Source organism: Arvicola amphibius, chromosome 15 (genome assembly GCF_903992535.2).
Source record: "Arvicola amphibius chromosome 15, mArvAmp1.2, whole genome shotgun sequence".
Classification (NCBI taxonomy): domain Eukaryota; kingdom Metazoa; phylum Chordata; class Mammalia; order Rodentia; family Cricetidae; genus Arvicola; species Arvicola amphibius.
This window is the reverse complement of record NC_052061.1, coordinates 40,455,066-40,470,177: the sequence shown is the minus strand read 5'-3', so window position 1 is coordinate 40,470,177 and position 15,112 is coordinate 40,455,066. Positions and strand designations below refer to the sequence as shown.

The following is a 15,112-nucleotide window of genomic DNA, read 5'->3' as shown; positions in this document are numbered from 1 at the left end:
CACAAAGGCACAGGTCAGGAAGGAACAGGCTGCTCTCCCCTCTGAAGGTTCCTAAGCTTGACTCAGGCCCAAGTGCGCAGTAGGAACACGGTATGTCTGGGTTTCACTTTGCTCTTCCTTCAGGAATTATTCTTGGTGCCTCTTGCCTAGGCTACTCTTTTTTTTTTTTTTTTCTTTTCTTTTTTTGGTTTTTCGAGACAGGGTTTCTCTGTAGTTTTTTTTTAGAGCCTGTCCTGGAACTAGCTCTTGTAGACCAGGCTCTAGGCTACTCTTGATGTTAGGATATTGTAACCTTTTGGGGGGGGGAGACACTTTGTGTCTGAATGGTGGGCTCCATCCAGAAAACCTTCTGAGGAGCTAGGGAAGCAGCTCCATCATGATTAAGCTTTCGTTTGTCGAGCATGCGTGAGGTCCCAGGTTTTATCTCTATCACTACACACAGAGTTTTATGGATTACTGGGGGACTTTCTAATGTATTTTTTTTTGCATCTCTCCCACACCAATAATGTCTTTGGGACACATAAATATATCTCAGAAAATCATTAAATCTACAAATATTGCATACATCAGTATCACTGCTAAGTACTTTAGGTACACTATGTGTGTGTGTGTGTGTGTGTGTGTGTGTACATTGTGGGTGTAGGTGTGGGGGCATGTGTGGGTAGATATCCACATCATGCTTCTATGTATGGAAACCAGAAGTCAATCTTGGGTAACATTTTCCAGGTGTTGTGTACTTTATCTTGTGTTACTTGGCTGTTTTGTTGTTTGAGACAGAGTCTCTCACTAGGACTTCGGGCTTGGTGAGTAAGCTACAGTGGCTGGCCATTGAGCATCTATGCAGCTCTTCCTCATAAATGCTGAAAGCTGGGGGCTGAATCCAGGTCCTCAGACTTGGGCTTGCCAGCACATTACCAACTGAATGACCCCCAAAGCCACCATCGTCTATTTTTTAACCTTACATACACAAAAAAATGGTCCCCCATTGCTACTGTTATACCCATTATTACATATGAACAAATTGAGGCTTCAAAGAAGTCTATCATCATCCCATAGTTAATGCAAGTTTCTAAGGTGATTGGAAGCAGGGCTTACATCCACGCCCACTTCACTTCAAATATAGCATATTTATAACCAAAGGCTTGCACGCAGTGACATTCTAAGATATGAATCATGATGCTTCCCCGAATAAGGGATGATTATCTTCCATTGAGCTCTGGGGACCACACTCAATTAGAAAATTGAGAGTAACAAGACCCAGTGCTTTAGCTTGCTAACGGGGTTTTGTTGGGGAAAGTGCTATCTGGCTTACCCTGCTCCCAGCCAGTGCTGAGGTTGAAACTAGAAGAGTCAGGGGTCACTGGCAGAAGAAGATTAAAAGCAGAAGCGGACTGCATGCTCTTATGAAGACAATATCACATTCAGAGATGAAGCAGAGCCTTTCATGGGAGCATCGATGCTCTCTCCCGAGCCTTCAAACATAAAATCTCAATGCCATGACTCCAACCAATTTCCTGTATGAGATCACACACAGAGGAACTAATTTGAGATTACATGCTTGCTGCCCTTTCCTATGAAGAGTCTCTTCTAGCTTCTAATTAAACTTTTTCTTCTACGACAAATGCCAAGATGTCAAAAGAATTCATTTCAGTAAAGAGAAGTGCTAGGAACTTGGGGGTACAGTTTCTCTGTGCCTGGGTGAGCTTTGTTGTTAGCATTGGATGCCATTGATCCACCCAAAGGTCATGGGATTTGAAATCCTTTGAATTAGAGTGAACCACACTCTCAAAGATGGATTGTCTATGCATACTCAACTGTCAGAGAATCTCTACCATTACCCATGGATGGCTATGTAAGGGCCAGGGTGATGGTACTCATAGAGCAAGCCAGGTCTATTTCCAACTCTAGGAATAAGGATCAAAAGTCAACTTCCTGCTCCTTGCTGCCAATGTGGATCAAAACCAGGAGACAGCAATTCAAATGTGAGAAACTCAGGAAGGAAAAATGACCTTTATTGAACACCTATTATGGGCAAGATATTTTGAGAGCCGCTATGGTTTGAATATGAAATATTCCCCCAAAGGCTCATGTGTTTGAGCACTTGGTCCAGGCTAAGAGTGCTGTGTGAGAGGGTTGTAGAACCTTCAGAAGGTGGAGGAAAAAGTGGGTGGGCACTTGGGGTGGGCCTTGAGGTGTTATGTCATGGGTTCACTTCCTGTTCATTCTGCCTCTGCAACATGACCAGCTGGCTTCCTGACCCTACCACCATGCATTCCCTACAACGATGGAAGGCATCCTACCAAATTGTATGCCAGAAGAAACATTTCTTCCTTAATTTGACTGTTGTTAGGTATTTTATCATAGCAATGAGAAAATTAACTTCAAACAATGGCTTTCACAGACTCTTCCAACCTTCTTAGCACCTAAAATCGGGCATTATTGCCAGGATTAGTTGGAAGTTCTGTTTGCTTAGGATCAAACAATCACTGTGAGGTGAAGTTAGAATCAGAACTCATATCCACAAGAGTTTCTCAGCATTTCCACCTAACTTTTGAGTCCCATTATCCTCTCGGAAAATATGGTTTTTAATTCCTGTGCTACCATCCTTCCAGAGTGGGGATGGAATCCAAAGATGATGTGCCTAATGAACTTTGATCCCAAAAGGATGCTGCAAGTAGGGGGCATGGTGGGCACAACTGCCAGTCATTATTGCCCGTGCCATCATGAAATACCTTTGGTTTCTGACTAGTGTCTCTATAATTAAGCTCTGCTGTCTATGGAAAGCTACCATTAGTCAGATATTGCAAGCTTTCATCTTCATTTTGTATGTAAAGCAAGCACTAAGTTCATGCTTAAATGCATGTGACCAACAAAATGCAAAGCAAAATACTAACTTGTGGCTGCCTGTAACCAAAGCTCAGGTACCTTGTGTGGGTAAAACTGATTCTTGCTTATCTTTATCCTTGCTTTCATACCAAAGAACGTTGACCAACCATCTCCAGATGTACTTTCTAAAGGGTGAATGAATGGACTGATAATTCCTCCTTGAAACAGAGCCTTATGAATGCTATCCAAGTGCTCTTTCACATCCGTAGGTCAGAACAAGCTCGTTCTGAGTAGACTCATTGGCCTCTCTTCCAGCTCTTCCTTCAGGTACTTTGTCTTGCTCCCAAACTATTTTTAATTCCATAACTTTGACTCCCAGAAAATTTAGATATACTTGCTACCAAAACATAATCACAGTTATGACAGGATTAGTGATTTTAGCAAGTTACAACATTCTAAATAGCATTGTCAAGCTAATTACAATTTACTTCATTTTTATTTCAGTGAAACTATTTCCAGTTGGATGAATCCTACTTGACATAAAAGATGACTACAGATCTTAATTTCTCAATCTTGTTCACCACCCACTGTAAAGTTTTTCAGTTACTGCTTCTGTTACTGGGCTATGCTATGATGACCATTGCTGTTTTTTTTTTAAATCATAATGTAAAAATGAGCAAGAAGAAAGGAATATATGTGGGGAGAGAGAGAGAGAGAGAGAGAGAGAGAGAGAGAGAGAGAGAGAGAGAGAGAGAGGAAGGATAAAGGATCAGCCTAGTGTCCCTATTGAGTTGAAATCAAAACAGTCTCAAAGGGACAAGATGGTTCCCTATAAACAGTGAGTTAAAATAATGGGGCTGAACATGTGATAGATGAGCCACTGTGTGATAGGTTAAATCTTAAATGTCTGCCATAGGCTCATGTGTTTTAATATGTAGCGTCCCACTGGTGGGGCTATTTTGGGAGGTTGTGGAACCTTTGGGGTCTGCACATGGCTGGTCGAGGTGGGTCATGGACGGTAGGTTTTTCAGGACTATAACCTCGTTTCTAAACTCTCTGCTTCCTGATCCACACCATGTGAGCAGCTGCAAACTCCCACCACCATAAACTCTCCAGTCAGTGCGCATGTCTTCCCTGCCATGACGGACTATTTTTCCAAACTCAGAGCCAAGACAAACCTTTTTTCCTTTCAACTGCTTTTGTCAGGCATTGGTCACAGCGATGAGAAAAGATAAATGACAGTTTTATGTTGCTACCTATTCAGATTGCTGGAAGGCAGAGATGTCTACACTAGGTATGATCACACATATTTAAACTTTGGAAGGTCGAAGCAGGAGGGGTGCAAGTTCCTGGCTAGCCTGGGATGCTTAGTGAAACCTGTCTCCAGACAGAACAAAACAGAACGACCATCGAATTTCCATTCTATTATTGGGTGAACAGGAACCGTCACTGTCCCCAGTCCTCATTAGCAAGGATATAGGTAATGAACAAACACAAACTTTAGTAGTTGAGAATGACCCCTGAGCTAGCGAGCTGTGTCTGCTCATTACCAAAGGAGACTTAACTATGACTCAGAACAGCATCACCTTTTCCATGTCAAACCCTGCTATGTTCACTCAACACAGTGTGATTCATAACTCTGTAGCCCAGTTTCCATGTCAGAGCACCTTCCGAGTTGGGCACTTGAGTTCTCTAAGCATAATTTCTCAGTTTTATGAACAGCTGTGTCATTAAACCTCATGGACTCCATTTGCTTACTTGCACAAACTCAGAGCATGTCATTGACTGTATTTCATCCCGTCAACCTCACTAGTGACAGTTTAGTGCTATACTAATTTAGGACATCTTGTCTTCCAGCTGTCAGAGTTTGCAATGTGGCCAGTTAGTCAGAGGAAGCAAAGGAAAGAGCTCCACTCCCGTGAGTGGTTCTGAGGTTTAATCGGCATGAGTGGTCTTTATCAGCGGTACCAGCCAGTAACTTTATCCTCAAGGTATCTTGTACCTCGGAAGCATAGAGGAAATGGAAGTGGAACAAATACAAACACCATGTGGGGGTAGACAGTATACAATTTTGAGTCTTATCAGTTCTGTCTCAAAGGGATAAAAACCACTCATGGTGCTTTCTCTATGTTACCCATTATGTTATGGGTTTGCCTGTGCCTCTCTCTCTCTCTGTCTCTGTCTCTCTCTCTCTCTCTCTCTTCCTCCTCCTCCTCCTCCTCCTCCTCCCTCTCTCGATCTTTATCATTATGCTTTTCTATTCTCTGGCTCCCCAAAGTGAAGAATCCAGGAGCAATATGGACTTGGAATTGTTCTATCTCTTTTCCACCTAGAAGTCTGAAGTCCTGACAAGTCTTCCTTAAAACAGAGTCAGTGACATTGACCTTGTTGTCCTATATATGCACTCAATTTCTGGCTCATAACAACTGTTTAGTGAGTGCACATTCCTCCCCTGTCTCCTACCTGCCCTTATGACATATTAGAATTCTACCCATCTGCTGGCTTGCTTCTGGGGTGGCCTGCCCTCAGCCCATTTTTAGATCAGCCAATGGGACCATGACTAGCCAGAGCCATTTTTCATCCAATTGGTCTCTTTCCAACAGTTTCATATGGCCTCTTGCTGTAAATCACTCTGAGAAAATAAATGTCCCCAATCCATTAGTGACTTTCCGCCACAAGCCAATTTGAGCCACAAACTAGACAAGGCTTGTTAATGGCCACTTAAACACATTCCTACAGCTCAACCTAGAGACCTCCAACCAGCCTCAGACCTTGCCAGCTCCTTTTCAAAAGACATGATGGCAACATGGTCATAGGTCATCAGACCCTTATCAGGTAGGAGAGCAACATACCCTGGTTTGACTAGGATCCTTCCAATTGGGCCCCACTATCCCAGCATAATTATCAATCATTTCACTTTCAAAACCATTCTAGCTTGAATAATAAGACTCCATAAGGTAGTGATGCGAGGGTAACCAAAACCAATAAGCATTTATTAGCCATTAATTATATATAAAGGGCTTGCGTGGTTGACCTCATTTCAACTTCAGTACAGTACTAGTCAAGGAGGCATCACAACCATCCCCACTATACAAACCAGTCCTCTGTTTAGGTTTAGGGTAGCTAATCAGCAATGCCAACCAAGGAGCGAGGTTGTGCTTCATCTAGAACCCTCATGGGGATGCTGGCTATTCATAATTTCCTGGAGAACTGTACTCCATTGTATGAGAACCTCTGCTTAAGAGAGCCCACGCTTCCATTAGCAGCCCAGCCAGTGGCCAAAAAGCTTACCCTGTTTCTTGCTCTTGGGAGGAACCGACTCTGCAGAGGGATCCCACGGAGACCATAGCCTGTTTAGCTCTCTCTGCCCTGGCCTGTTTGCTTTGCCCTCTTTGCCCTGACTGCAAACTTCCCCAGTAAACTGCTTGCAAAAGACTCTCTGTACTAGTCTCTGGTCCCAAGGAGCCTGGTCTATAGTATCCAGTTAGCAAGGAACGAGCTGAGCTAGAACTCAGGTTTGGTCCTCTTGGTACCACAAGGGTCATTGTACCGTCCATGTTTTGCAGATGAACCCTGGGAAGCTTGTAGAAAGTGAGACAAGCTCACCAAGGACACAGAAGGAGGAGTAGAAGCTTAAGTATACACTCAGGTCCACCTGTCTTCAAAGGACACACACACACTCACACATACATACTCATACACACTCCTCACACACATACTCACAGACTCTCTCTCTCTCTCTCTCTCTCTCTCTCTCTCTCTCTCTCTCTCACACACACACACACACACACACACACTCATTTGCTGCTTGGGCATTAAACCTACTGTTACACACCCACTTCATGCAAAATTTGTGAAATGGGTCTCCCATCAGCTGACAGTTTTTTAGAGGGCAGAACGTTCTGTCCTTCCAATGCTACAGAGACAAGCAGTGGCTCTTTTTAAGCTGCACTGGAACACATCTTTAATTTCCAGAAAAACCAACAATATTGCTCTGGGAGTAGTCAAAAAGTGTCCCCGTAGTCGCACATAAGAAGAACAATGGACCCATATGTATTAAACAAAGGAAACAGCTGTAGATGTCACGGTCTAGAGAGGCCAATCACATCTCCTGCGGTATTTCTGAGGGTCACAAAAACAGAATAAAAGGGAAAGTGTAGAGGCCCCGAGGACACTCAAATCCAGATCCTGACTACTGTTTGTGTGACACTTTTGACAAGTCACCCAATGTCCTCAATACCCAATTTGTTCTGTACGAACAATACCTGCCCAACCAATCAGTGCATTAGAGGGTAAATGAGATAAAACAAGCTTTTCTTCCTGCTCTTTCTTTTATAATTATAGACTCACCAACTTGAGCCCTTGTCCCAGGTCTAAATAGTACCAGCTCAGATGTGCTGTGCTTTGTTTCCAAGCAAAAAAAAAGAACATCCTATTTGATGACAAAAAGGTTTCCATTAAGAACTGAGAGCAGATGAAAGGGGGACCTTCAGCCACAAGGCCTCAGTTGATTCATAAAAACATGGAATGAGTCATGTTGCTCTCAAGGCAGAAACTTATAATCAATGGGCCTGGTTAGCCAGCCAATCCCAGCCCAGCAGAGGATGACAGGCCCAGCAGGCCATCTCCACTAGCTATTCCAGGGTGGCCTTGCAAACTGATTAATTCTGCTTCTCGCTTGGTGAAAGGAAAAAAAAAAATCAATCTGGTGCTTTTTCCCATACTATGGTCTAAGTCCAGACCAGGTCTGTGTGGCTTTCTGAAGAAGCAGGGCTTCTGTAGTTGTGCTTATGTGTGTGCTCATGTGTGTGTGTACCTGCGTGAAAATGTGCACGTGTTCATGTGTGTGTGCATGCGTGCTTGTGTATGGTGTGTGTGTGAGCATGCATGTGTGTATACATATGTGTAAATGTGCATGTGGGCATGCATGTGTATGCATGTGGGCATGCGTGTGTGGATGCATACACGTGTGTGGCTCCATTCAAGAGCAGATTTGTATGTCCGTCTCTAAAAAATCACCTTCTGGCTTTCATCTTGAGATTACTTCAAAATGTCCCTTCTCCTGCAGGCATTTCCTTGTAGTGCGCACAGGGCTACTGAATGCAGAAGGCGGGGGAACACAGACTTACTCAGACTGCAGCTAAAGCTCTTTTCTTGAATTTGTGGCCCTGTTACTCTCTTCATATATCTTTGAATCCTAGTCCTCAATCTTCAGTGTGAATGAAAGTTCATAAATCACACACACACACACACACACACACACACACACACTTGTGTATAAATGTTTGTGCATAGCTGCATAATGTTTTTGATGAGGTCATTAAGGAGGAGGAGTTATTCACATATGGTTTAATTATACTAGGTAGGTGGTCTTCCATTAACGATAAAAGAAAAATGATGACCCCCCACAACCCTCCCCCAATCTACCCCCTCAATTCATTTACCATCAACCACCACTTACTTAGAAAATGTGCTGTGTCAACTCGGCTGGATGCTGCTCATTTATTGGTGAAAGGGGCAGGTAAAACCTCTGCCTGCTGGGATCAATCACCTTGGCCTCCCAAGAGTTAATGGAAAGAACTGTACAAGATCCCCAGATTGGCTGGAAGCTTCTCTTTCCCTGAATTCCTCCCCTCACCCGAGAAACCTGCAAACCGTGATTAAAGCCAAGCAGGACCAGTTTCATGTATGAAGAGCTAACCGTGGATCATGGCTCAGCTGCCTCCTAATCTGGCAAATAAAGCCTGCCTGCTGTCAAGGTGGTGAAGGGGCCAAAGGGAGGGCTTTGCCTTTTTCTTGCCCTTAGATGGGTTGGCAGATACTGGCCTTCTTTCCAGATCAAACCCTAGGGAGGTTTGAGTCGGCTGCTGTTTCTATGAAGTAGGAACCCCAGGGTCTTAGGAAACCCAGCCAACAGCCCTTGTAAGATTTGGGGTTAGTATAGGAGGCTGAGTGTAGTGAGCAGTTCCGGAAGTCCCCACTCCACTTGACTTCAGCGGCATGGTGGTGTAGTGCCCCCAAGTGTGAAAGCTTTCACACTTGTACACTAAGAGGAATCCCAGCTGGTCTAGGCACATCTCCCCAGTCTCTTAGAGTGTGGGCTCTTTCTGAGAGCAGCTCAGGAGTACCTAAAGAACACGATCTGATTTTCCCAGCCACAAGGAAAAGCAGAAGATGCAGTATGGGTCTGGGGTAGGGGTGGGGAGTGAGGGGGGGGGGTAGGTAGACGGCATCCCTGGCCTCACCTTCCACAGTTTAGAGACTGGTTAAGGCTCTTGATTCTCAGTTCCTTTCCTCATTTAAGTCCGGGGAAAGAAACGGACAAGGGGTGGGGGTGGGGCACGCAGCCTTGAAAGCTGTCCTCAGCCCCATCGGGATGCATAGAGGTGAAAAAAGAGATCAAGTGTCAAGTCCCAGCCAGGTCACTTAGTGGCATCTGAGTGATATTGGCAGGTCACTCATTCCCTCTGAGTCTCCGGTTTTTCACCTCTAAAGCTGGGTACCTGACTTACTGGGTCTCAGGAAGTATTAAATGGGATCGCATATGTAAAACTCCAAAAAAAAAAAAAAAAAAAAAAAAACCCAGCACCGGGAACAGTACAAACACAGCGACTGCTATTTTTTAAACCACGCAAACGATCAATTCCCACCCTTACGTCCCTCCCAGTGTTGCAGCTGACTGAGTTGTCCTGCAAGAGGGGTACAACGCAATCTTCCAGGACTTCAAGTCCTGGGAGCCACTATCCTTCCTGTCACCCTACATCTGATGTGGGGAGAAGGGCCACCTCTGAGCATCCTCCCCAGGCTCCACTGGCTTGCGCTGGGGGTGGGGGAGCACTGAGAGCCAAGTGTGGATGTAGAGTGGGCGCTCACTGCCTGTGGGTACTGGGTACCTGGGCAGGATCCCCAACCTACATTCTCCCACCCACTCCCGGAGCGCCCAGCGCGCAAAAGAGAGAAAACCCAAAAAGTCGTAGATACTGGACCAGGCTTTGACGCGAATCTTGAGCTCGCCGTCCTGTGGCTCCGGCATGGCCTTTCTGGAGAGCTTCAGCTTGTTGAGCCCGCCGAAGCCGGCCAACACCACAGCGCGCATCTCCTGGGCATCCCCGAGGCGGTGGGAGCTGTCGCCGCCCTCAGCAGGCTCCTTGCTGGTCTCCTTCTCAATCATCTGCTCCGTCTCCTCCGCCTTCTCTACGCCTTCCTTGGCCATGGCGCGCGAGGGGCCGCGGGGCGCACAGGCTGCGGCTGTGAGGGGGGTCGCGGCTTCTCTCCCGCAGGTTCCTCCTGTTGAATGTGGGATGCTCTTCAGAGCAATGGCTGCAACCTCTGTGAGCGGAGCCGCGGTCCACCGCCTCCGCCGTAATCCTCAGAGGAGCCGCGCCCTCGCGCCCCACCTCCCGCCCTCACATTTCCTTCTGCTCCAAACCAAACCCCAAGTCCAGTTTTTGTGGGGGTCCCAAATCAGGCTCTTGGTCGCAACCTTCAAAACGGATTTTCCCCAAGACTCTTGAATAAAACACACCAATAGCGGCTGCCTGGACACCCCAACCCCTGGAGTGGGCTCAATACTTGGGTATATACGGCACAGACTCTGGCGCCTTGAAATGGACAGAGATGAATGTCTGGGCCTGGAGGATGCTGCCGCTAGACAAGGTTGCCTCCTCTCCCGCGGGTAGGCAGTGGTAGGCGGGATAGCCGGGAAATTGGGCTGTTTACCATCTGCTGGTTTTGAGTGGAACGGCAGGGAGGTGCGGGAACTTAGAGATCCATCCCAACCAGGGCTCTGAAAAGCCAGGACCAGTCTTTTCCATCTGGACTTCTCCTGAGGCTTCCTTATGATAGTTCTTAGGACCTATGCTTTTTTTTTTTTTTTTTTTTTTTTTGAGCAGTTCGGTCTCAGAATAGGTCTGGTTCCTGCTGGGATCTCCAGAAGAACAAGAACCTCCTGTAAGACACACACACACACACACACACACACACACACACACACACACACACACACACCACACACACACACACACACACACACACACACACACACACACACACCCTGTCTTTTGTTTTGAAAGTTTATAGAAAAATGTGTACTTTCTCCAGCAGGGTGTGGTGGCACCTGTGGGTGGTCCCAGCACTCGGGAAATGGAGGTAGCAGAGAAACCCTGTTTCAATGAGTCTAAACGAGTAAGAATTAAAAATTGCAGGACCTGGAGGAGCAAATCCTTTAATTCCAGCACCTGGGAGGCAGAGGCAGGTGGATCTCTGAGAGATGGAGGGTAGCCTGGTCTACATAGTGAGCAGGCTGGCCAGGCCTACATAGTGAGAACCTCTCAAAAAATAAAAAAAATAACCCAAACTACAGATACAATCCAGGCATGTCATTTGTGCTGCCTTAAAAGATGATATAAGAGTTGGTCGACCTGTGCGGTTTAAGGAAAGAGATACGATTTCTCATCAGATGGATGTTTCAGTTCAGGTAAATTCTACTTTTGAGGTCTTAGGTGACATTTTGTCTTCCTAAGACCCAACACCCATATCCACTGACCTAGTTAGGGTCAGTGTTGCTATGGTGAAACACTATGACCAAAGGAAGTTGGGAGAAGAGTTTATTTCAGCTTACACTTCCAGGTAACAATTCATCCCTGAGGGAAGTCCAAGCAGGAGCTCAAACAAACAGGGCAGGTACCTGGAGGCAGGAGCTGATGCAGAGGCCATGGAAGAGTGCTGCTTACTGGCTTGTTCCTCTTGACTTACTCAGCCTGCTTTCTTTTAGAACCTCGGACCACCAACCCAGGGATGGCACACCCACAATGGGCTGGAACCTCCCCCATCAATGATTAATTTAGAAAATGCCGTATAGCAAGGAAGCAACATTTGAGGCTGGTCCCTGAAACGTGACTTTTATTACAAATCATGCAGGGAACCACTAAAAGCTTCAGATACAAAAGCCAGAATTGCATTTGGGGGTGCTAATGTTGGTTATGAGGGGGCTGTGGGTGAGAGGATGAGCCCCTGGAAATGTGGAGAGCAGCTAGAGATGAGCGCACGGGCATGGGGAAATGATATAAAGGGCACAGGTATCTCCTGAGGCAATGCTTATGTATGGGAGGGAGAGGGCAGATGGACGCAGAACAGAAAGTCCCCTTTAGTGAACTGAACTTTATCGCAAACTCAACTAAGAGCCCTCTTCATATTGTGAAATAGAGTGTGTTTAGGCCGGATTCAATCCTGGAACAAGAGTTGGAATGCCCATGGTTTATTTTGGAGGTAATCCCGGGAAGCTTTGGTTATAAATTAGGGAAGTGAGGCAGTAAAATGCTAGAAGCCAATACAGGATGCCTTTAAGAGCAAATTACCGCCACGGGTGATGGGGTTAAAACCACGGGAGACCTTTGGGATACATTGTGGATGAAATAAATCCCAGAGTTGTCGCATCCAAGAAGCAGGGAAGTCGTTATTTACTCACTAAACTCTGTGAACTACTGGCCAAGAGCTGTTCCTGGAGGGGATTGCTCTATCCTGCCCTAGGTATCAAGGCAGAGGGGCTCTCCAGGCTGAGAACTTCAGCTGCTTCCGTGGGAGGCTGTCACTCGACGCACAGAGTAGCGTTGAGTTAGAGGGACTTCGGTGTTAATAACATTGCTCTTCCAGACGTTGCATAATACAATTTGATTCTGGGAATAACCTTGTGAGGTAAAAACGATCATTTCCACCTTACAGAAAGGAAATGGAGTCACTAGTGACTCGGCATATCTAATACCTCAGTTCTTTTGGACAAGGTAGGAAACTGACTCCAGGTTCATGTTCCTAGCATCTCACCACGTGTGTCTGTTGAACTGGATCAGATCAGTTCTGCCCCTGATTAAGATTACTCGGTGCCATTTTTAAATAAGCCTGCTCTTTTCTTGGACTTCTAATATCTCTGTTTCACCAAGGCCCTTTGTGTTGCTTTCTAAGCATTTTTCTTTGACTCAAGGGTAGTAAACCTATGCTGTAGTTCACACGCTGCGTATTTGGGAGATGGTGTTTGTCTTATATAGTGTGTAAAATGGAAGATAATTATTCCCTACAAGTGAGTCTTCTGGCTGTTTAAAAAGAAAACAAAAACCCTAGACTGTATCTGGTAGACAGCTGACAATGATAACAACCCAGAAGGGACACACCACACCTTGAGCTACTTGGAGAAGAATACTGTCCTTTGAGTCCTATATAACAACGTAAGTAAGCATTTGTAACGTGGTTCCTCCCCAGTAGAATGTGGCAAGAGCTGTGCTGGCAGATCTCCACGTAAACAATAAGTCAGCTTTTATTTGTCGTATATGGGTTATTCCAGACATTCTCTCAGTGCTTCCCTTGCGAAGCACCTTACCAAAAAGGGAAATGTCAAAAATTGTCATTGTACGGCGGCTGGTACAATGGGGTATTGCACTCAGCTCTGAACTGTAAATGGCTCTGGGAAAAGAGCACACTGTGCATGCGTTCCTGCGGGTGCGTGTATGTGAGTGTGTGCATGTCTGTGTGAGTGCATGTGTGTGTATGTGGGGGAGGGAAGGAACAGGGAAGGGAGAGGGAAGATGGGGGAGAGAATTTAAATCATTTGGAGAGGAACAGAGCGTCAGGTGAAGTCTAACAGTCTAGTCCAATTGCTGTATATTGATTTAGGTTAGAAACAAATTCTTCTTAATTCAGAGGGTAAAAGTATATAGGAAATAAAATGGAGACAATATTAATGTTAGTTTATAAATGATTAGCTAAATAATTTAAAATGGCTCCGTTAGTTTCTAGAGGAATACACCACTTGTATGGTGATCAGTGCATCCAGATACACTCTTTAATCAGGTTTACTCCACTGCAGCATCTTCTATCCCGTTAGAATAATTTGCTATACATAAATCACAATAGGTGCTCTTCAGGATAAGTTTGTGCCTTGGGAACTAGTATCCCTGTTTTACAGAGGAGAGATTTGCGGTTAAAAGTACTTGCTGCTCTTTCAGGAGACCAGAGTTCAGTGCCCAGCACCCACCTCAGACAGTCATAAGTCCTTCCAGCTATAGGGAATTCACGTCTTCTTCTGGCCTCTGTGGACAGCTACCTTCACATGGTCATGTATGCACATAGACACACATACATACATACATACATACATACATATAAATAAATAATAAATAAGCATTTAAGAAAACATGTTTTGGAGTGATTTTGGGGAAAATAGCATCAAGTCTCAGGAGCCAAACTTATTTAAGTGATGTACTTCAGCAAAGGAGCCTGGAAATTCTCTTTATTCCCCATACAGTCCATCTACCGTCCCATAGGGTCATCTGAGGAAGGTCCTACTATTACTCCCAATATCATCTCTCCCCTTATCACTAATAACTGAGCTCTAACTTTCTCCCCGGACTCTGTCACTTTACTGGAAAAACCCTACAAGAGGGTGTGACTAAAGTAGACTGGATTCTGGCCCATTGGAGGTCAGTAGCATCCTTAGGAAGATATATAGAGGCTGGGGGATAGTTCAGTGGGAGGGGGTGCTTACTCCTCTTGTATAGAACTGGGGGTTCAATTCCCAGAGCCCATATAGTAGCTCATAACTGCTTGCTACTCTCCAGTCCCAAAGATATATTTTGTCCTATTTCATGTTTTTATCTCCATAGTATTCAGTTGCAGTTTAATGAAGGAAATGAATAAGAAAGCCCTATTCTTTTCTCATAACTTGGAGGTGCTAGTCCTAAGAAGCACACTTTAGGTCTCTATTTATCAGATCATGAAATGATTAAAATCGGGACCATTTTACCTGCTTTCTTTCCCTTTTATTCACAAGCAACTATTGTCTATGGAGAGATGATTTTTATTGATTGTTTTGTATTGCTTGGTAAACATGGTGGGCCAAGTGTGGAGGAGAATACACCACATAGAACCAGGTGAGGAAATTCAAATGAAGCAGTTTATGGTTTTGAAACCTCATTCATGCTATAAGATGATTTTTGAGTGATTTCTTTTTTCCCCTTCTGCATATTTTGGAGGGTTTCCCCCTAGTGTGAGACTGTGTGATTTCTTCTATGAATTATCACACAATAATGCTGTCTGCCTCTTCCAAATGCTGTGTAGAGATGTGTTTCCCCAAAGTACTTTGATATAGATCATTGTGAATAATGGCAACTGACTAGGGATGTAAAATCCAGGTTCAGAAGCAAATAAAACCTTGACTTCTTGATCCAATAGAAACCAGATCTGGGGAGAATTCTTTTCTGAATTCAACTATTTTCCCTCCCTCCCTCCCTCCCTCCCT

At 45.0% G+C, this 15,112-nt stretch overlaps 1 protein-coding gene across 1 annotated transcript in view; it reads right to left on the bottom strand.

The window, feature by feature from the left end:
* Positions 1–10,039, bottom strand: part of Vat1l (vesicle amine transport 1 like) — a 157,568-nt gene extending 147,529 nt beyond the window's left edge. The window contains exon 1 of the mRNA XM_038312235.1: positions 9,813–10,039. Within this exon, the coding sequence (XP_038168163.1) occupies positions 9,813–10,039 (227 nt within the window). The remainder of the gene's footprint in view (positions 1–9,812) is intronic.
* Between the last annotated feature and the right edge of the window lie 5,073 nt (positions 10,040–15,112).